Raw genomic sequence first — 23,967 nt, 5'->3', positions numbered from 1 at the left:
ACAATGATCAAAAGTTGGGCAATGTCTAATGGGTTGATTTGATACACTCTAAATTTTATAGGCCCAAAATCATGAAAATACCCCCGCTCTCGTTTCCTCTCTCCTCCACCCCTCTCTATTTCTTGCACACACGTAACCACGCGGGCACGCACACTAACTTTTTTAAACTAGTGCACATATTATTGCCAAGAATGCGTGTAGCACTTCCATTCAAATTAATGAAGGATAAAAGAGCACTGTTTCTTAATTCCTTGCTCACGGGCGTAAGTTCCGTGGTCGGGGATCAAACTCAGGATTTTCATGTGTCTCATCAGGCAAATTCGGCCACTCGGTCAGAGCCACACAGGGCTATCCACAATCTTGTTTCATATTTACACACGAAAAGTCCCCCATTCACGAATATACACCCTTATTTGCTCTCTCACAAATCCACAGATCTTACATTCTCCACTGCACTCTCCCCCCATGCATGCACTCGCCCACTCTCACGCTTACGCACAGTCCTTTATCCACACATATGCACCCTCGTTAACCGACACATTATTATCACATTTAAAGAAACACGCATCTTATACTTACAACTGCACCCAAACCCTCACTTGCACTCGCACACTCTTCATATTTACCAACACATCAGCGGTGCACACAGAAAATCTTACACTCACCACTCGGCCAAATCCCCAACTGTATACACACTCTAACTCTCATTCCCCGCACACAGTCCTCACTCACACACCCCCAAATCCCGAACTGTATACACATTCTAACTCTCATTCCCGCACACAGTCCTCACTCACACACCCCCACACACGCATAAAAAAATACAACCTAACATTTACCATAATACTATTGCCACTCATAGAAAAACACACATCGTACACTCATCACTATACATCCCCATATGCACACACACGCTCATTCTCACTTCCACACATAGTCATGCACTCGTGGATACACTCACACCATTATCTACACGCCCTCACATTTACCCTTATGCGAGTCTGACACTCGCTAAACACAGCACATCTTAAACTTGCCACTGCGACCAAACCCTCAATAACACTCAAAGTCCTTTCTCTGTCCACATATAGACACTCTCACTCACACCTTCATTGGTCCACACACATTCGCATTGACCGTCATGTTATCGAGACTTACTCACGGGGGAGGGGGGATTGGTGGTGGGTTTGGGAGTCTTGTGAATCTCTCTCTATGTTGGACTTTGGAAAAAAGGTAGCTTGCCTCTCAGCGGTACCAAACTGGACTAATGTACATCGATCCTCACAAGTTCATTCTATTTGTCTTAACCCCCCAAACCCTCACATGCACCCCTACTCACACGACTTGCCAAACACACAAACTTTTGACTTGTGTAAATGTTTAATTTTCTTTTATTCATTGTTATTGGTTTTCTGTAAGCATACTAAGTGTCATTTTCTTTTCTCCAACTCCAGTGAACTACAACCAGGTTAATAAAAATACTAACAAAGTTTCAAAAGTAAGTAGTATCATGCAGCTCCCTTTCCAACGGCGGGATACATTTCGAATTCTAATCCTTGTACTTAAAACTTTTTCGATGTATTGTCAATGAAACCACAATGTATGTGTATCATTAAGACACAACAAAATATTTCATCTTTGTTCCATCGCCATTTGATCTCGATAGCTCTTGATATTCCAATTAATCAATTACTTTACAATAAATCACTTACTATATATAAATTTAATTACTCTTACAGGGGACCTGCATTATACAAGCTCTGGCTCTCCCTTTCAATTCATAATTTGTTTTGATAATTTGGAATATATGTTAATCTTTATTATGTTCTTTAAATATTTTATGTTGCTATTTTAACTGTATAATAATCTTAATTTAAAAAATTGAAAGTGAAAAATGTAAGAAATTAAATTGAATCGTAAATACTGCCAATCATGCCATGCTTGTGAGATGGGAATGTTACATTTCAATAAATGTTTGCGTTATCCTTACCATATATTTTACATTGCTCATTTAAATACGTACAATCCCAGTTCGTTAGGAACAACTTAAAGAAGAATGATCATAATTCTGTGCAATATTAATCTTATCGATCACGAGTCTACGTAACAACATACACAAATTACAAGCATTTCATTAGGGAGAGATAAAACAATTCTACCAAAATCTAATTTACTGTAACTTTCAGGTTATTTGCCAACTCAAGTTCTTTACATTTCTTACGCTCACGATCTCGAGTACCTGTCGGCTTGCCGGGGAGTTAAGACGACAAACAATTCCTTTCCGATTTTCATTTCTGCGGATTGATTGATTGATTTTATTCGTCAAGAATATCACAGGAGATTACAATAAAATTGAAGAATACCTTGACAGGATAGCCCATGAAAGCCGAAAGGCTTATTTCCAACGGGGTCCTATAGTTAGTATAAAACATTAACATATTGTAACAAAAAGTATAAACTACGACAAGTACTGGAATATGGTTTTAAAACAATAATAATGAAATACATACATACATATCCATCAGTCAGATAATATGCAAACATCTGAAGCAAACAACAATCCTCCTAATATATGAAACAAGATTATATTTCAACATACCCTACATTATCTACAATACTAGAAACCAACTGTACAAAATGTTTGATTTTTACTGGTTATATTGCTCTCGGGTAGCTTCCAGTTTTAGGTGCTTCTTTAATGCACTCTTAAATTGAGAATATATTCTAACTGCTTTTACTTGATTGGGAAGAGCATTCCAAGATTGGATGCCATTAAAATAAAAAGTGTTCCCTATATGTCCTTCACGTTTTGGTAATACAAAATTAAAAATTACTATTTCGAGTACCGTACCTATGGATATTTGATACACGGGTGAAATTATTTGCTATATAATGATCTAATGTATCCGAATAGAATATTTTATGCACGTGTGTAATACTAATTGCTGTGATCTGTGATCTACATGAAGTAATCCTGCATTTTCAAGTTCTTTACATCCGACATGTGCTCTTGGTCCTAAAACATTTATGTATCTCACAATTTTATTTTGAATTATTCTTAGCTTTTTCTTATCCGTAACACCCAGACTACCGTACCAAGCCGCATTAGCATAGTCGAATAGACATTGTATCAAAGCAAAGCATAAAATACGTCTAGACTTCATATTCAAACAGGTTTGATATCTATACAAAAATTTCAAGCGTGAATTTGCCTTTTTGACGATTGAGTCTACCAAACCCGTCCATGATAGGTTACTTGTTAAATTAATTCCCAAATATTTCACTGAATCTTTTCTGTCAATTACCTGATTATTATATGAAACCTTGAAATCGTGTGTATATCTTAACTTTCGTTTCGAACAAAATAAAATGCTTTCTGTTTTCCCAACGTGTAAACTAAGCTTGTTGTCAGACATCCATTCAATGCAATTTGCCAGATCTGCACTAAGTTTTTTATCAATTATCTTGGGATTTGTATCTGATTATAGCAAGACACTATCATCAGCATATAAAATTAATTTAGATTCGTTAATACAAGTACACATATCATTGATGTAAGACATAAAAAGAATGGGGCCTAAAATGCTTCCTTGAGGGACTCCGCATTTAATAGGCAGTGAATCAGAAAGAACCGTCTGCATGGTAACTACTTGATGACGGTTAGATAAATATGATCTAAACCATGTCACACAAGCAGAGTCTAAACCCATCACTTCTAATCTCTTTAAAAGTATGTTATGATTTACAGTATCAAAGGCTTTTTGTAAGTCTAGGAGAACCATTCCAACCATGCGCCCATGTGAAATTTCGTTCCTGATAAAATCTGTTAAATGTATTAAACAAGTTTCAGTGGAATATCCGTTACGAAAGCCGGACTGAAATTTATATATTAGCTTGGTTTCTTGAAAGTATTTTTCCACTTGAGCATGAACAGATTTTTCCAAGATTTTTGACACTACACTTAATACACTTATAGGCCTATAATTACTAACGTCAGTTTTATCTTTCTTTTTATGTAGCGGGGTAACTTTTGCAAATTTCATATCATCAGGAAAAGGTAGAAGACATAAGAGATAAATTGATAACATAATTCAAAGGTTTGTACAAATTTCTTGCCCCATCTTTTAAAAATCTTGCAGGTATCATATCTAGACCAGTACTTTTTGATATTTTCAACTTATTTAGTTCACCTAAAACTAATTTTTCTGTAACAGGGGAAAAATGAAAACTACCTTTTGAAATACCCTTTTCTTCATAAAACTTTTGAAATTGGTCACTTTCTGCATAAAATTTGTTTGTATTTACTGGTAATTTACAAACTAGCTTGTCGGCCACAGTCGTAAAGTAACGATTAAACCCATTTGCAATTTTAGCCTTATCATGACTTAATTCACCTTGCACATTGATAACCGTTTTTTGATCAGATTTCCCTGTACTTTTTAGACCTAAACCTTTCAAATTCTTCCATAATTTTCTAGAGTCATGTTTGTTTTCTTCGATTTGTTCTTGAAAGTATTCGTTTTTGGCACTTCTTACCTTCCTTTGAACTAAATTCCTTAAAACTTTATATTTTCTTTCAAGGTCTAAATTGCCAATATTCCTTTTCATACTTTTATTAAAGCGTGAATGTTTAATTAAACGCCTTTGAATCATTGAAGCATGTTGGTCATGAACATAACGAAAAAGTTGAGAAAATATCATTTTCAGTTACGAAAATCGTATTTTTTGTTTTCAATAAATGTTCATTGAACCGTGAAACGATGAATATTGTTGAAGATACTCTTCCCAAAAGTAATTGTTATCATATTCTATCAATTTATTAATCGAAATGTGTAAAAATTCCAACTATAGCAAATTTGGACTTGTGTTTATTCTACCGTGAAATTTAGCCAAAAAGTTGTATCGTCTTTTAGAAAGTACCTTTTACAAGCCTTCTGACTTTTTTTCATGAGAATGTGGAATTAATAAAATGGAATCAAAGTCATAAAATATGGCTTGTGACTTTTGAAAAGTGACATTTTTGCCTTCCAGCGGTGCTCACTGAAGCATGACGTAAAATACGTCAATATTTTTTACTCAGAGGGTAGCTTATAAAATTATCTACACGCTCATGTAAAAATATATTAAAAACTCGCATTGGTTCGGAAATTATTGATGTTTGTTTAAGGGGGGAATTACTTTTTTTGTTGTGTATATTATTGCAGAGATATTATAGCATGTCAATAAACCATTCTCATGTTGACAAAACAATATCATCTACTTCGTGTTGAAGTTCTTTATGTGCTTACATGGGTGGGTACAAAGATATTGATTTCTCTATTTTGATAGTTACATTCCCATTTACAAAATGGGCATAAATTGTTTTACACAAAAATTGAATGGAGAAACAAAATATATTTTTGATATGTGGACAATTCGGATATGAAACTCTATAGCGACAGTCTATACCCATCCGAGATTTACATGAGTCCGCTGTAGGAGAAACACAATCTCTATCAACTTTTCTATGGTTTATCAGTATAATTAGATACACAAATTGCTTAACATTGAAATAGGGTGCAGATGACTCGTTATCAAAATGAACGCTTCTATGCAACATGGGGACACAACACAAAACGATTAAACTTTGGCTAGGTCCAAAACAAGCATTTAATCTGTTTGACTTTTTTGCGTATTCGTTATTTTACGAAAGTCAATAAATGTGACTGAAGTCCAAGGATGTTTTTAATCATTTTTTTTGTAAAAAGCTTTTAATCCCGCCAGATATACACTTTGCAAATAGTGATAAGAGTCAATTTGACTCTAATGCATGACAGCATACCATTTTGCTGTTAACATGAATAATAGATGATGATGATAATAATAATGATAATAACGTTTTATTTACACAGGGTAGCCACTTCAGGTAGGAAACTGCCCTACCAGCGGGCCCTGCATGTTATCATTACCCTTCTCCAATCTAAATGCTGAGCGCCTAGCAAGAAGGCAGAAGGTCCCATTTTTTTAAGTCTTTGGTATGACTCAGCCGAGGATCGAACCCACGACCTCCCGTTCATGAGGCGGACGCTCTACCACTGAGCCACCATGTCCGGTTATATATGGTTGAGGTTTAATTTATTTTGGAGTTTTGTTACACACTAAAAAAGGTGTACCTATTATTAGGTAAAATGGGAAGATGCATGTTGGTTGGGAAAAGTTTTGTAAATTTTACGCGATGTTGCGTTGAAATGGCCAAATATGGGCCGGGTAAAAAAAAAATACCAAGCAAACATGTTCCCTTTCTACCCAATATTGGGTAAAATTTTACTCACTGGTTTAAGAGTGTAGTCAACGGCCCCTTTTTAGTAATAATGATTAAAAAATGATGTAATTGAAATATTCATGATTTATAATTGTATTAGACCTTTTGAAGTCAATGTGGATGTTTTGAACTTTTAACAAATACAGTGTTTTTATTTTCATCAACTTAACAATAAAGTTTAATCTTGTGCCATTCATTCATCCGGGAGTCCATTTGCTTTATCAATTAGTTAATTTCTAATTGTTTTTTATTCTTTCATAAATTATTATCTGGCATAAAAGAAGCTTTCGATAGTATAGTAGAACCTGATGCGTAAGAAATACACATTGTCCTACTCTCTATCCTATTTCTACTTTCTAACCATGAAATAGAAGTTAGAGGACCGTAGTAAATTAAAAAACTTCATGAATTCAATTGGAATAAACTTTTTTGTCGTTCATTTCACGACTGACACCAGAAGCGGTAGGTAGAAGATAGCCGTCAGTGTCCATTTCATTTTCCTTTGACATTCCTTGGCCAAAAGTGGTCATATCTAAATATTCATGTGCACTAAGTCGTTTTGTATTTTGTAATTCTTTTTGCAACCGTGTGTTTTCATCTTCGGAGCAATCTGGTCTTGATTCCAATATCTTGTCGTTATCCGCGGGCATTGTTGCTTTTGCATGTTCAGCTCGAATCGGGAATTGTTGTGTTTCGCTAGTTTTACTTGGAAGAAGATATCCGTCAATATCTTCATCTTTTCCCTCAGCAATCTTTTTGTACACAGTGTTCATAACCATATACCCTTGTGGTTTGTTTTGATTGATGAACTGCCCATTACCTGTCGACTCACGTGAGTCTTCTTGCCTTCTTGTTGGATGGATGTTATAAGCATAGCTATGTTCCTCCCTGTTCGCGGAAACAGTCTTGGTTGTGGTTCCCATTTCTGTATATTCGTGGCTACTGTCACGTTTTATGTCATGGTGGGTCAGAATCCGCTCATCGTGGTTATGAAACCGCTGGCCAGACGATCTCATCGTACTTCCTTGACCAATCATCGTTAGGGGTCGCTCTGGAAGTTTAGGTGGAGAATTCAATTCCTGATAAGTAGAGCGTGTGATCGTGCGCTTATTTAATCCTATGTCTTCGAAATCCATGTAAATTTCATTATCAAGGTTGCTCCTCGCCCTTTTCTTGCTGACCATCCGTATACAATATATAATGTAAGTACATGTATATGTAATTATTACCACAACGAAGACGATCAAAAGTACGATACCTACCCCGTAAATAATAATTATTATTAGGTCTTGTTGAACCATGTTCGGAGATGTCGTTTGAGTGGATTCCTCGGTCTTAGTTGTGAGATCTGGAATCGATATAATAGTGAAAAGAAAATTTGACCAAAGGATATTAACCCTTAACGTGCCATGAACACATATCTGTGCATCAACTGGAGTGCCAGGAACACATTTTTGGGGATCCCAGTCATCATCACAGATAGTACCCCAGGATCCATCATACAAAAGCTCTACTCTCCCTTCAGCATTGGTAGGTCCGCCAACAAGACGAATTTCAAAGGGGTCTGGAATAGAGCAAAGAAGGTGGTCGATAATTATATCATTGACTTTTTCGATAATGGGGCATTTGTTTTCAATATCATAACAAGAAGTCCTTTAATTACTTGTTAATCTTTAGTTGATGAGAAACAAAAAAAATATTTGCTTATTTTTTTCATTTATTTATATTTATTGTTTCTATTATATTTATGGTGAACTGTAAAGGGTATAAGAATCATTATGCATGAAACGATTAAGGTGCTTTGGCCCAAAAGATCTTGAATCTACTTGAATTTGGATTTATTTGGTTTATTTCATTTGTATAATAGAATGGATATTATTCAATATACAAATCAGAGATACATAAGTACTAAAACATTTCATAAATCAATGGAAATCAATCATAAAAAAATTACAAAAATAATGAGCTTAAAGTCACACATTGGTAATAAAAATACAAACAAATATAAACATCAAACATTTTTAAAGCAATGAATAGTTGTATATAGGCTTAAAAAGAAGTAAAGAACTAAGGATAAAGAACACCAGCTAAGAAGGGATGCTTGTGTAATGCTGATTTCTCAAACAGAATGCGAATATTACAGGAACCTATATAGGATATTAAGAAGTGTATGCATAAAGAGAATTTCAGGGATGATAATGTATGCTTGGTCATGGAAGCCAAAAATGACGAAACAGAGATGTATGGGGTGGGCGCTCCACGAAGTAAGAATAAGATACAACAGGATATTCAAGGAAAAAATGAGTGGCAAAAGGCTACAGTCGGAGGTGGGACATGTACAATGGTCAAATGATCGAAGGGCTGTTGGGAGTAAGAAACAAATAGTGTTTTTTTTTTATTTGATTTCAAATGTACTTAAGCTTAAACTCTCTTATATTCGCAGGAAAGGAATTCCAGAATTCAGGGATAGTGAACATGAAGGTGTTGTATGTAAGTGCTGTACGAGTCTTTCTCGAATTCCTGTGTATACCAAGTATACGAGTACAAAAGCTCAGGCATTATTTACACACTGTTTTACCTCCTGAGTAGCAGATGACTCCTGCATCCCATTCGTGTTTACAATAAGTGGTTGCGTCAGATATATCGGAACAGTTTGTTAGGCTCTCTTCTGATCCGTAACAGTCGACAAAAAGAATACCACCAGATCCATGACCAAACCTTGTTATTCTTCCCGCCTCCAAGGCCCCGTCGTAACCGAGCATTCTGCATAATATCCTAGCATCTTCGAGACCCCACCAGACACCACAAACGGTCATCCATGATCTCCCGTAATATTTATTCCACTGATGAACTCTCCGGAGACAATAATTTGTACCGATTTTTTACACATAGGGCTTTGTCAAGTTGTAATATAAATTAATTTAGCTTGCCTCAAAATGCGTTATTCGATGCATTAATTTAAGAATTATTTTGACTCAAGACAAATAGATCTATCAGAACTTGAAAAACACCTACAAATTATAATCCACGTAGTTCTTATTTATTTCCTTGTTGATTAGTTGATACTTGATGTGTATTTGATATGTGCCGACTTGCATCTTTATATTCATGAAGAGTGTACATCAAATGACAATTTTATATACAATTTAATTCAGCATGTTCAGTATGTGAAGAAAAATCACACTTTTTAACGCATTAAAATCACAACTTTTTACGCAGTTATAAACACATGGTGACTTTATAATCCATGTGGAATAATGATACAACAAGATATGGAACCGCTGTTACTAGTCATTCCCCCTAAACTCACCAATCGTTTCATCCCAACATCTTCACGAAACTTTTTTTTAATACTACAGCGCTTTTATGATAATTCACTCTTGAACAACAAAAGCGCGTAATATATCATTACTTTAGAGACATGTATTAGATTAATGATCAGCTATTTATTTGCATTTATTACCGACAGTAGTTGTTATGTATCTTTAGATTATTTCTATACGTGATTGATTCAGCAATTGGTGACATGTTTCCATACACCGATAAACCATGTTTTAATTGAAATTGAATTCAATGATTAAATTAGAATATTTCTATCACCGAAATAGATACTCTACTCATTTGTTTTTATTATATTGCAACCCGCTCTTTATTGTGTGATCAATATAATCAGTCAAATTAATTTGCGCCAAACGATGTTTGGAGGCAAAACTTGGCATTATCATCATTTCTTGTCTTATTTGAAATATTCAAAAAAAAAAAAAAATGATAGATTGGTGGTATAATAAGATAAAAATGGTAATTAAAGAGATCTATACATATCAACTTACGGTTATTTGAAAGGAGTGTCCGTGTCTACTACTTCGGCGCATAGAATCTCAACCAAGTGGTTTCGACAACTACCAACTACCACACGCACACCAACACGTACACTAATTTGAAACTCTATCTTGCTTGAAAATCGTATGTCCTGGGCTCCGTAACAAAAAGGTTAGCATTCAATTGCTAAATGCCAATGACCAATCAAGATAATTGTTACATATAGACTTCGTACAAAACACTTACGAGCAACCAATACGAGTATAGGTTGCGTTGGAAAGGGCGTCGAGATTTTAGTTACATGCACTCGTTGTACAATATGCTTATTTTGTTATATTATATATCAAGATGGACGACCCCAAACGACATTATTATATTTGTTGGAATTGGAAATAAACAAATGGAATTAAATCAGGTATGATTAAATGATTACGATTATGATTAAATATGTGTACGTGCCTATGAAGTATTCATATCTGAATTTTCATTCGGTGTACTCATGAAAGAAAACAAAATTTGATCAAAGTCAGCATTTCTGTGCACTGAAGGATCGATGCTACGGATATAGATGAATTTGAATATCATTTGCACAAATTGTTACATGATTTATTCATAAGCAACTAAGGGTTGCATTATAATTTGTTGTGAATAATTCGTCGTGTTTTTTTTATATAATTCTTACTTATTGATAGAATTACGAATGATACAACAACGACGACGAAAGATAAATCCGTATTTTCTTACCCTTATTTGCATTAAACACAAACACTCCGAATGTGTAGATCTCATTCAGGCATGGTAGGCAAAGTCAATTAGAGAAATCTCGATGAAGACGAAACGACTACAAAGCAAAATGCAGATTCCACGCTTAGTTGTCAGCTCTTCCAGTTTCGACAGCAACCACTTAAGTCACTAGAAATGCCTCAAAGCCACTATACAAAAGTCAAATACAGTAAACTTATTTGATTGTATGAAAGTGCTTTCTTGTCATGATTTGCATAATTTTGATTCATGGTCATCGGTTTTTGTTTGAGTGCGCATGATACTCTTTATTTTATTTTGATATCCTTACAATCAATAAGGCAATCAGTTATCAAAAGTATCTTTATCTGTTCATGATTTCCATGTTTTTAGTAACGAAAACGTACTAGACTGCATGTTTTGGGGTTTGTGACTTAAACTAAAAATAGGAGTGTCGCAGCTGCGGCCCAATGGTCCGCCTAGTCTGTAAGCACATATTCAAATTTGACACTTTAACCAATTATACCACGTCTAGAGCAAAGCCTAGATGTTCGTGTACAGTACATGGTGAATCTAGTCTCAATACTTGAGACTCTGCATTATGCACTATTCGGAGTGTGAAAACCAAGGGTCTGTGCCTCGAGATTCGGGTTCGCATATATATTTTCACTTCATTTCAAAATCTATTTAATTCGATGGAAAAGGCGGTAAAGACTTTGAGGCTCTTAGATTCACAATATTGTGACATAACAACTGATATTTGGGATTCATTCCTGTACTTCTTTATTTTCCCATCTTGATTTTTTTTATTCTTTCTCTCTCTTTCCCCTACCTTTTTTAATCCCCCACCTCTTACCCTTTTATTTCCTTCCCCTTTTTTTTCAATTTTTTTCCTTCTTTATTGTCTTTCCTTATCGCTTTTCCTTCTCCTCCCCTCCTTTTTTCTTTCTTTTCTTGTTCTCCCCTCTCCCTTTCCATCCCTTTTATTTTTAGGTTTCAAGGGGGGGGGGGGGGTTCCACGTACCGGATGTTCCCTTCTGGATCCTCCACTAATTAGAAGTCTGGTATGAATATCAAAATACTCAATAATGATAATCTCATTTCAAAGCTAAAACAAATTCTCGATCGCTCTATCTGCCGAATATGATATCTTGCATATTTGTCTACCGGCAAGCAGTCTGAGTGTCCTGAGAAATATGTAATATGGGCGCCCAAAAAATATAAAGGAGGCCTACATCTGTATAATGTTAAGATAACCATACGCCACGCTATACAGAAATGACAATGTTTATGGTAATCAACATCGTGTTGCTCAGTGCAAGACTGATTGCTGCCAGAAATCATCACAATTTTCCATCTCGCAAGCGAATGCGCCGAGCCAAAAAAATGTATAACAAGTACCACTTGAAGTTTGTGACTACTTTTGGGGGCGTCGCGACGCCTCGTGGTCTAGTAGTTACGACTTTCGTGGATTCGAATCCCAGCCATAGCGTGTTTTCGTTCAGCAAGAAATTTACCTCAATTGTGCTGCACTCGACCTAGGTGAGGTGAATGGGTACCCGGTAGGATTAGGGGTAGATACAACTATTTACAGGAGCACATTATCATAGAAGATATAGATGCCACATTCAAATAAGGAAAACCATCAATCTATACACAACAAAAAAAGTAAGTCCCCCCTAAATCAAATTGCTGTAACTTTTGAACGAAAATATTTTGAGATATGATATTTCGTAGGTGGTTTTCTACACTAATTAAGCAACTCTTAGGGAAAGATGAGATTGATCAGTTGAGTCATGCATGAGTAATTAAAGATTGAATTAAAAATGACAATTTTTGAAAGTCACAAGATTCGTTTTTCAGATTGTGGAAATACAAAGTTGGGCAAAAGTTGTTGTTAGGTGAATTTTAAGGTGTTAATGCCGTTTTATATCCATCATTTAGCCACTCTACACACAATTTTGATATCGTATGTTCATGGTTGAGTGAGCACAATATTGCAGGGGCCGCGGAGGGGGGGGGGGGGGGGCTGGGGGCTACCACTTTTTTCCAAAAACATTTGCAAAAATGTAAAAATGATTACGATTGTGATTTTTTTGCATGGTCAGCCCCCCCCCCACTTTTGGCTAAGTCCCTCCCCCACACTTTGAAAACCGTTCCACGGCCCCTGCATTGTGACATATCATCATAGGGGTTTTTGGTAGTATCCTCTACAACTTGTTAGGTCATATTAAAATTTGAAAATGTCGGTGGCTCCCCAGATTATAGGCCCCTCCCCCATTTTTTATTTCTGGATCCACCCCTGATTTGTCCATAAATTAACCTGATCATGAGAAATTGGTAGGAAAAAAATACATTTATGCATGCAGTAAAAAGAGTATTCATTCCTAAGTTTTCGAATGTGCTCGCTCAACCATGAAAATGTTAAAAGTTCGGAAAGTGTGTGGTGATAGAAATGATGGATGATAAAAACAACAGCAATTAAAGTCACATTTGAAACCGAATTTGCCCCCAATATTCACATTATTACCCTTTAAAATGAGTCTGTGACATTGAAAATACCAATTTTCCCACTTTGATGCGTGCTCACTCATCCATAAATAAACAAATCGATTTCATTTTTGCACAGAATTCTGCCCATAGGTTGATTAACATGACTGCCAAATGACATTGCTAAAGACAGCCTTGATAAAAAGTTTCACCATATTAAATAAGGGGTTACTTATTCTTAAACATATGCACCCATAATGTACACAAGTCTATGAGAGAGGAAGTCAAAATTTTAACAAATATGAAATAAGGGTTTGTTTCATGGACGGTTTTTGGTACTTCTGCCAACAGCTATTTCATGAAACTTCGCACACGGCTTCAAAGTAACACTATCCAAAAGGCGCGCGTACCAAAATAACAATTCGGTACGGCCCAGAGTGGGGCCAAGGCCTTGAACTTTCTTCTCATTTGCATAATTTTCGAATATTGTGTGCTCACTGATGCATTAAACATCGGGATTTTCATAAAAATCAAATCAAATGAATCATGCAAGGAGGTTTGTGACAGATATCCATGGTTACAAATTGCATTTTTTTCCAATAACGTAAAAAAGAGCTAATCACATTCCACATGTTCATTCAAGCGTTAATGTTTAATCAAACGCCTTTGAATCATTGGAGCATGTTAATTGGTCATGAGCATAACGAAAAAAATGATAAAGGATCAGTTTCAGTTACCAAAATGAAACAATACTTGCCTATGATATTTGAAAATTGTATTTTTTGTTTTCAATAAATGTTAATTGAACCGTGAAACGATGAATATTGTTGAAGATACTCTTCCCCAAAATAACTGTCATCATATTATATCATTTTAATTGATAAAAATTTGAAAAAAAATCCAATTATGGCAAATTTGGACTTGTGTTTATTCAACCGTGAAATTTAGCCAAAAAGTTGTATCGTCTTTTAGAAAGTACCTTTTACAAGCCTTCTGACTATTTTTCATGATGAATATGTGGAATCAGTTCCAATAAAATGGAATCAAAGTCATGATATTTGGCTTGTGACTTTTGAAAAGTTACATTTTTGCCTTCTGACGGTGCTCACTGAAGCATGACGTAAAATACGTCCATAACATTTACTCAGATGGTAGCTTATAAAATTACCTACACGCTCATGAAAAATATATTAAAAACTCGCATTGGTTCGGAAATTATTGATGTTTGTTCAAGGGGGGACTTACTTTTTTTGTTGTGTATATATGAATACTATTTTATTTTATAGATTTGATTCATTTCCACATTTATAGATATAAAACAAACTTAACCAAGTAGTACATAAATTGTATAACTGCAATGTACAACATATCAATATTCAAATACAATTAGACCGCTACTTATTTTTTTTTTAAGTGGAAAAAATGAAAATATATACGATTGTTTGCGAAATACCAGCAAACTCGTTTGCTTAACAGAAACAAAGACAGACAGTCATAAATGGCGCTTAGAAAACAGCACGTGTAAGGTACAATTTAATTACATTTTCATTAGTATTATTGTTGTAAATTCATCTTTATTATCATGTGTAGCAAACGAATTTTTCTTTTATGATGCCACGACGTAATTTCAAACAACTTGTCTCCTTTAGCGAGTAGTGATTATGATTTTTACCACTCATCACAAAGAATTTGTTAGCATGAGTATTGATATATTGACTTCTGTTAGGGAAGTGGATTGATTTGTGTTGCACAATTTGTTGAAAACCACTTCAACGTATATCAGTTGTGTTTTGTACAATAGTTTATTACATATTCTTGTTTGTTGGTAAGAATGAAAAACATAAGTGCGAAAATGTCCATGATGATGTTATCTCATCGTTGAATATGTACATCCCTTTGTAATTATTTCATGGTTTTCCTTGATTGTCATTATAATTATTGAAATTGACAAGTCTGTGTGATATGGATTCATAATGTATGTCCTCATTAAAAATGAAATTTTGATATCACTTTCTTTTTCAAGATTTTGGAGAAAATAAAGTTCGTTTCGACCAAGAGGGTTCGATTTATATATATATCATGGGTAAATGCATAATGGCATGTGGAAATGCAATATATATTGCTAATTATGTCGGGAAGTTATTAATGACACATTTAAACATATACAGCACATAAGAAGTGAGAAAGCAGAGGTAAATCTACGTAACTGTATAATAACATTTGAAAGTGCATTAGAAATAGTAATGTTGTTAGTCACGATTTTCAATGACATTTTTGTGGGGTTTAGTTTCTTGTTGATATTTGCTCTAAAGTTATAACCCTGTTAGTCAGGAGCGTTAGTCTGAAGAAAGTTCGTTTCCTATATAAAAGTCAGTTGTCAGAGATGACTCGTCAAGGCCTTATGGTCTAGTACACTTTGGGATCTTGGCGAGCATATTCCATGTCCATGTAATCATGATTCCCATTTTGTCCGCTAGATTGCGATGTTCTTTTAAAACTTAATTCACTTCTGCTGTTGGTTGGACCTGTTGATATTGCTTTGGTTATTCGGAATCACTTTGCGTTTGGTGGATGTAAAGCTTGGAAGAAGATATCCGTCAATATCTTGGTCAGTGTTTGCTGACGTGATATCGGGAAGAAGATAGCCATCAATATCTAAGTCTGAGCCATATGCAGGCTTTTGATACGCAATATTCATGTTCATGTACTTGTGAGCTTTATCCTGAACAGTGATGTTGCCATTTTCTGCCACATCAGAGGGAGGTGTTCCTTCTGATAAGTGCAAACATGACTTGGACATGCTTGCAGAGGTTGGTAGAAGATAACCGTCAAACCCTGTGTCATGAGTTTCTGAGTTCTTTTGTCCGATTGGCCTCATGTCCATATATTTATGAGAAACATCATTTCTACTAATCTCTGTCTTTCTTTTTACCCTTATTCGATTTTCATAATATGCTTCACCTGATTTCTTTCCTATCTCCATGTACACCCTTGGCTCTGAATCTTTAGCAGTTGATGAAAGAAAATCATCATTAATTTCATCATGAGAATTGGATTTTTTATCGAAAACGGTGTTTATGTCCGTGTAGTCATGGCTGACGTCGGTCGGACTTTCACTTTCTGTAGAGATTATTTGTGATTTGTTATGTGGAGAAGTAACGGCTGACCAGCGTTCCGGTAATTTCGGTGGAGAACTCAGATCTTGATAAGTTAAGTCCTGACGGTCTACACTTCTTGAATGCATCAAATCCATGTATGTACTAGTATCAGAACTCTGTTTCGCCCGTTTCATCCGCCTTTGACATAGGCCAAATACAAAGGCTGCTAAAACCATGAAACTCGAGACAGGAATGCAAATTACGAGCCACAGGAAAAGTTCGCCATGGACATTATTTGATTGTAGATCTGGAGTAGAAATTGGAAGAAGAAAAATGTATTTATAGATGTTTGGCGAAATGTGAAGAAAAAATAGGAAATGACAAGATATATATAATATTTTTATAAAACTAACACTTTTCATATCATAGAGAAAAATAACAAAAGATCATTTATATCAAGCGTGCAATTCATCTTTGGAATCGACATTTCATACTTATCATAATACTAACAAGTTTTAGGGGTAATCGATTTAAAACTGGTAGACATCAAAATAGCTATTTTTCCTGCAAAGCAGACGAAAAGAATATAAAATGTAAGAATAGAAGGAATGAAAGAAAATATGTTAAATAAATATAAAGCGTTGAAGTATACCTTGAAGTAAACTCTGAGAGTGGTCAGAAGCATATTTGAAAATGGATTTATTAAGATATAAGATACATATTAAGAATAATCTCACAAGTTTACGTTTCAAGGAGGTAATTAAAGATAACATTGCAAATCTTGAAAGAGTTGATTTATGTTTGTTTGTATTACTATTCAATGGATTCATTAGTACCATTTTTAGAACCACTTCAATAAGGGATAATAATAGTATGATATAATGTATTAGTACGATTTCATTTCGAATATCTTTTGGTGTCTGTTGCAAACGAAAAAAAACAAATTTCAAGTTAAGAAAATCTACCACTACCTTCAGAATAACAAATGGCTCCTGCATCTCTTGCATGGTTACATGTGTACCGTCCAATCCCTGCATGAGCACAGTCTGCTAAGTTGTCTTCACCTCCCTCACAGTTGACAAACGTTAGAAGAACGCGACCAGAACCCTGGCCAAACCTAGCAGATTTCGGTGCCTCGAAGGCTCCATCAAACCCCCGCATCCTACAAACAACCCTGGCGTCTCTGACATCCCACCAACCATCACAGATAGTACCCCAGGATCCGTCATGCAGTACCTCTACTCTGCCTTCAGCATCGTTTGACCCACCAGCAAGGCGAACCTGTAGCGGGTCTGGATTTTCTGAGCGAAAAAAAGCGTGAAAGATACTCGTGGTATCAAAATAATAAAGCAGACCATGCAGGTTTCTCAATTTTATGTGATGATATTATCAAACCACATAACTATTACTTAAAACAACATCTCATCAGCATTCAAAAGATACATGGATATGGTTCCTTGGATCTGGGCACCACCAAACACCATTGTTCTTTTATTTTTTCTTTAACTTTGTAAGGCCAAGTTTGCTGTTGGTCCCACCAACTTAACATATATAAGCAAATTTAAAGTGTCAGGTATACTATGAATGCAATATGATATAAACAATAATCGTAATTTAAAAAATCCTCGCATTGTAATGCGCTTATCTTGTTCATTTTTATTTTTGTTGTAAATCTTATCATTTAAGTTTTTCTAAAAAGCAAAGTTTGGATACTACACTTAATCTCCATGAATATCTAAAATTTGTATTTTCCTTTCGATAGGTAAAAAGCCCCCCCCCCTTTTTTTTTTGATTGGAGCAATATCTAGGGTGATAAATCTTTGCAGAAAGCGCCGAAACGTTCAGTTAGAAAAAAGATAAGTTGGGGTAAAACAATGATAAATACACAATGGTTCCCCTCCTAAGCTTTAAGAACGCTCCATTATCACTTATTCAAAGAATGTAGTGTGTGGGGGAGAACAACGTACTTCCTGAGTAACAAAGAGCTCCTGCATCCATCGAATTGCTACATGAGTAACGACCAATCCCTGCGTGAGCACAGTCTGCTAGGTTGCCTTCTGTTCCGTCACACTCGACGCCGTAAAGAAGAGAACGGCCAGATCCCTGACCGAACCGAGCAGATCGCGGAGCTTTCAAGGCTCCATCAAACCCCAGCATCCTACAAACCACCCTGGCGTCTCTGAGATCCCAGTTGATATCACAAACAGTACCCCAGGATCCATCATGCATGACTTCTACTCTGCCTTCAACATTGGTAGACCCACCAAAAAGGCGAACTTGTAATGGATTCGGGTGCTCTTAAATAAATTAAAAATCCAATCAAATTTGATTTCTTTAAGTCACAACTTAATGACAAAAACACCAATGATTATGCCTTACTGAAAATCTGTTGCTATTTGATTAGTCGAGAACCCTTCACGTGACTAATCGTGACGTCAGAGTAGAATATGTAGAATATATATGTAGAATATTTATGTAGAATATGTATATGTATATATATATATATATATATATATATATATATATATATATATATTGAAAAACATTCAAATTATGAAAACCTCAGCGCGCACTGCTAACCTAGTTTCCTGCGCCCAAGCAGTATGTGCGTGTTTGGTGTAACGCGCTCCGCGCAATCGCGACATGCATTGTTCAATGGTATTGAAAAGTTTTATCAGTTGCCTGAAGATCGCACCTCACGTAGGTTGCGTGAAACTCAGAGTTGCAATTAAATTTGATGAACCTCCAGTCAACCTTGTGAACTTGTGTTTATTATTCAAAGCTCTTCCTGTGAAGGACATCGAGCACTCTATACAAGGATAGAATTCCCGAAGTATATATATATATATATATATATATATATATATATATATGTATAGCGTCCGACTGAAAACCACATAATCACTCGGGCTTAGCGCAAGACGGACTGCCTCCACCGGCAATTCTAGTGATGCAACGGCGCAGACGCTTTATCAGGAGTCCGCTGATGCAGCTAGCATCGGAATCAACAGCTAAAAATACAAAGCTATCTGAATCACAAACTCTCCGATAAATAAATGTCAATTGTTTATAATTAACGATGGCCATTATTCGATCATCGGATGATTCGGGCTGCTTGATTTTAGTTCGGCAATGTTAGTTCACAACTTTTACAACCGGTAGGTGAATTATTAGAAGATCGATCTCACTAGTACAGCCGTCGCCCCGCTCAACACCAAACCTCCCTGACTGATGCTTGGGAACCGATGGTAGCCGCGCGGAGTCTATTTAGTAACCGGCTACCTTAGAATGAGAAGCGAATTTTGCTTAATTAGAGCTGAGCTGATCTAGATTTTTTTTTCCCCAGATCATGGAGATGGGCCAATTAGGACAAGATTGCCAATATTTTTCGTGCAAACTTTGATAAATATGGAAGGCATATAAAACAAAATATACCGGGCGTTTCTTTCGAAAGTGTAGTAGAAATATGTTATCCTCGGTCGGTCCGGCAATGTTACTAAAATAGTTATTGCCGAACCTGACTATTCACAACCCATGCAAAGGACGTATCCCTGCCCCCCCTGACGAGCTTGAAGACCTTTTTTATCATTATTTTTTTTGCTTGTCAACTAGGTACACCACTGTGCCGAACCAACCTCGGATACAAATATTTCCACTATACTTTCTCAAACCTGGTATGTTTGTACAATATTTGGTGACGCGTGGTAGAGGTGTGAGAAAGCAACGAACCAATTATTGAAAAGAAATAGACACAATGTTAGAAAAGAAAAAAAAACACCCCTTTCCCCAAAAAAGAAATCTAGGCAGTAGACTCGGAAGGGATATCGTTTGAATTAGTTTAACGACGCAATTCATTTGGTATAAATGTATAGTTTATAAAATCGCATTTTTTATTATCTAGGCATACATTGATGCTGTTTATCTGAAGAAATGGGTATCAGGGATGTAAGATATCAATAAATCAGCGATAAAGCCCGATTTGTGAAGCTTTGAGTAAATGCTTGTAGCATTTATATCTTAACATTAAAGCGCACAACCATTGCCTTAAGCATGTTTACTGCAGCTATTCACTAGGGTCGCAAAGGAAGCCAACTATGATAACTAAGAATAGAATTGATTAAATACAGTTTTGAATCGTTCAAAATTTGGTACAAAGACATTGATAATAGGGAGTTTTCACAACCACTACGCATGCGTTCTATGGAACGTACATAATCTTTTGTCGAAAATCCTTCATGTACATGTAAAATACTGAAAATTAGATAAAATAGTCAATTTCCCGTATATCAACTGTAGACCAACAAGGATATTACCATATGGGAACTTTTCAACAAGATGCAGTTATAATCGTAAAAACAGTAATGATTATGCATTTCGTTTCTCAACTACCTCCTGTGTAACAAATGGCGCCTGCATCTTCAACGTGCATACAGTCATGGTCTCCGATCCCTTGATGCGGACATTCTGCTATGTTGTCCTCTGTGCCAATGCAACTGAGTTCATCAAGGAGAATTATGCCAGATCCTTGCCCAAACCTAGCAGATCCCGGTGCACCCAAGGCTCCACCAAACCCCAGCATCCTACAAACCACCCTGGCGTCTCGTAGATCCCAGTCATCATCACAGATAGTTCCCCATGATCCGTCATGTAGTACCTCTACTCTCCCTTCAGCTTCGTTAGATCCACCGACCAGACGAACTTTGAATGGGTTTGGATGCTCTAAGTAATTGATTAACAAAGGGATATTTAGTTCATTCATTGTTTATATATTAATTTATTTATATTTGTGCTATAACAAAGGGATATTAAGTTCATTAATTGTTTATATATTAATTCATTTATATTTGTGCTATAACAAAGGGATATTTAGTTCATTCATTGTTTATATATTAATTTATTTATATTTGTGCTATCATTTTTTCCCCTTTTATTTATTTATTTATTTTTTATCTTTATTTTATTTTATTTTATTATATATATATATATATATATATATTTTTTTTTTTGGGGGGGGGGGGGGGGGTGATGTAGTTGGTATATGATAGTTGATGTATAAACACTAGTGCATTGGTTCTATAATTTTGTATTTTCATTTGACCCGAAACCTCGCATTGTTGAAACAAAATCAGATCCTTTTCAAGGGAAATCGTTGTGAAATTCGAAATATACAGTATGTCTATATATTTCTGCATATAATTAGGTACATTCATAGATCGCCCAATTCACTCCTATTTACTAGAGTTACTGAAAAAAATGAACTTCAGAGCACTCTTCCATTTAGAAAATATAATCACCTGAATAATAATAAAAAACGCAATATAAATAATTTAGTTATTTAGGAGATATCAGATTTCGTTCTGAGTTGTTTGTGGTAACATACCTCCTGAGTAACAAACGGCACCTGCATCCCTTTCATGGCCGCAGTAACTCCAATTTCCAATTCCTCGATGAAAACAGTCTGCTAGGTTGTTTTCTGTCTCAAAACATTCGACCTTGGTTAAAAGGATTCGGCCAGATCCCTGACCGAACCTAGCAGATGTCGTTGTTCCCAAGGCTCCATCAAACACCAACATCCTACATACCACACTGGCGTCTCTAAGATCCCAGTCATCATCACAGATAGTACCCCAGGATCCATCATACAAAACCTCTACTCTCCCTTCGGCATTGGTAGGTCCACCAACAAGACGAATTTCAAAGGGGTCTGACAAAACAACAACGAAATTGGTCGACAATTCTGATTATGGCTTGGCTATTTTAATGACAATAATTTCTTGATAAGATGTATGTATTATTTCTTCATTTATTTAATCTAATGTAATTAGTTTTTATTTAATTTTTTTTCTTCATTTTAATTTACATATTTCATTTATTATTTTTTATGATGAGAACAATGTAGTGAATATAAGATATTTCAAGGACAAGCATTAAGTACATTTTAACTGAAAAAAGCAAACTATGACCGCGAAACTAAACCAAATGTCAATCAATCAAGTACAAACGTGAACATTTGTTTTTAATCAAGAGAATGAAACTATTTAGAAGTAATTTAGGGTAGATCTCAGATTTCGTTCTGAGTTGTATGTGGGAACTTACCTCCTGAGTAGCAAATGACTCCTGCATCTCTTTCATGACCGCAGTAACTCCAATTTCCAATCCCTCGATGAAAACAGTCTGCTAGGTTGTCTTCAACTCCGAAACATTGGACCTCATCAAGAATAATTATTCCAGTACCCTGACCAAACCTAGCAGCTCCTGGTGTACCCAAAGCTCCATCAAACCCCAGCATCCTACACACCACCCTGGCGTCTTCCAGATCCCACCAGTCATCGCATATAGTACCCCAGGATCCATCATACAAAACCTCTACTCTCCCTTCAGCATCGGTAGGTCCGCCAACAAGGCGAACTTCAAAGGGATCTGGGAATTGAACAAGGAGGTTGGTCGACAATTCTGATTCTGGCATGGCCATTTTAATGCTAAACTGTCTTTAACTTCTTGATAAGATGTATGTATTATTTCTTCATTTATTCAATTTAATTCAATTATATTTCATTTTTTTCTTCATTTCAATTTTACATATTTCATTTATTATTTGGATTCTATTTATTTTTCAATGGGTATTATGTAGTGAATTTAAGATATTCCACGGATAAGCATTAAGTACATTTGATGAAAAAGGGAGTCGTGAGTGCAAAACGAAACCGAACGTGAATCGTTCAAATAAACACCTTAACATTAAAAAAAAGCACCTAAAATAAAAAAATCAGGAAAATACAAATATTTAGTGGTATTTTTTTGAAGATCTCAAATTTCGTCTTGAGTTGTTTATATTCAGATATCGTCTTCACTCCCATTCTCCATATTTGTTAAGTAAGCGTAGCCCTACTATGAGTGCCTCAAAGATAACAATGAAAACCAACCTGAATCGTTCAAATAAACACTGGAACTTATATCTATAGGTATTTTTTGGCTAGATACCCTATTTTGTTATAAGTTGTATGTGGGGACTTACCTCCTGAGTAGCAAATGACACTTGCATCTCTTTCATGACCGCAGTAACTCCAATTTCCAATCCCTCGATGAAAACAGTCTGCTAGGTTGTCTTCTGTTCCATCACATTGGACCTCATCAAGAATAATTATTCCAGTACCCTGACCGAACCTAGCAGCTCCTGGTGTACCCAAGGCTCCATCAAACCCAATCATTCTACAAACCACCCTGGCGCCTGCCAGATCCCACCAGTCATCGCAGATAGTACCCCAGGATCCATCATACAAAACCTCTACTCTCCCTTCAGCATCGGTAGGTCCGCCAACAAGACGAATTCTTAAGGGGTCTGGGAAAAGAACAAGAAAGTTGGTCGACAATTCTGATTCTGGTATGGTCATTGTAATGCTAAACTGTCTTTAATTTCTTGATAAGATGTAGGTATTATTTCTTCATTTATTCAATTTAATTCAATTATATTTCATTTTTTCTTCATTTCAATTTTACATATTTCATTTATTATTTGGA

General features: G+C 35.7%; 1 protein-coding gene across 1 annotated transcript in view; it reads right to left on the bottom strand.

The window, feature by feature from the left end:
* Nucleotides 1–23,967, bottom strand: part of LOC129271892 (deleted in malignant brain tumors 1 protein-like) — a 38,323-nt gene that overhangs the window by 6,247 nt on the left and 8,109 nt on the right. The window contains exons 9-18 of the mRNA XM_064107041.1: nucleotides 23,465–23,788; nucleotides 22,546–22,869; nucleotides 21,830–22,153; nucleotides 20,839–21,168; nucleotides 18,417–18,746; nucleotides 17,421–17,750; nucleotides 15,859–16,756; nucleotides 8,880–9,154; nucleotides 7,710–7,865; nucleotides 7,085–7,352 (exon numbers count right to left, since the gene is read on the bottom strand). Coding sequence (XP_063963111.1) covers nucleotides 7,085–7,352; nucleotides 7,710–7,865; nucleotides 8,880–9,154; nucleotides 15,859–16,756; nucleotides 17,421–17,750; nucleotides 18,417–18,746; nucleotides 20,839–21,168; nucleotides 21,830–22,153; nucleotides 22,546–22,869; nucleotides 23,465–23,788 — 3,559 coding nt within the window. The remainder of the gene's footprint in view (nucleotides 1–7,084; nucleotides 7,353–7,709; nucleotides 7,866–8,879; nucleotides 9,155–15,858; nucleotides 16,757–17,420; nucleotides 17,751–18,416; nucleotides 18,747–20,838; nucleotides 21,169–21,829; nucleotides 22,154–22,545; nucleotides 22,870–23,464; nucleotides 23,789–23,967) is intronic.

Source organism: Lytechinus pictus, chromosome 11, assembly GCF_037042905.1.
Source record: "Lytechinus pictus isolate F3 Inbred chromosome 11, Lp3.0, whole genome shotgun sequence".
NCBI lineage: Eukaryota > Metazoa > Echinodermata > Echinoidea > Temnopleuroida > Toxopneustidae > Lytechinus > Lytechinus pictus.
The sequence above is the reverse complement of the archived record's forward strand: the minus strand, read 5'-3'. Positions and strand labels throughout refer to the sequence as shown.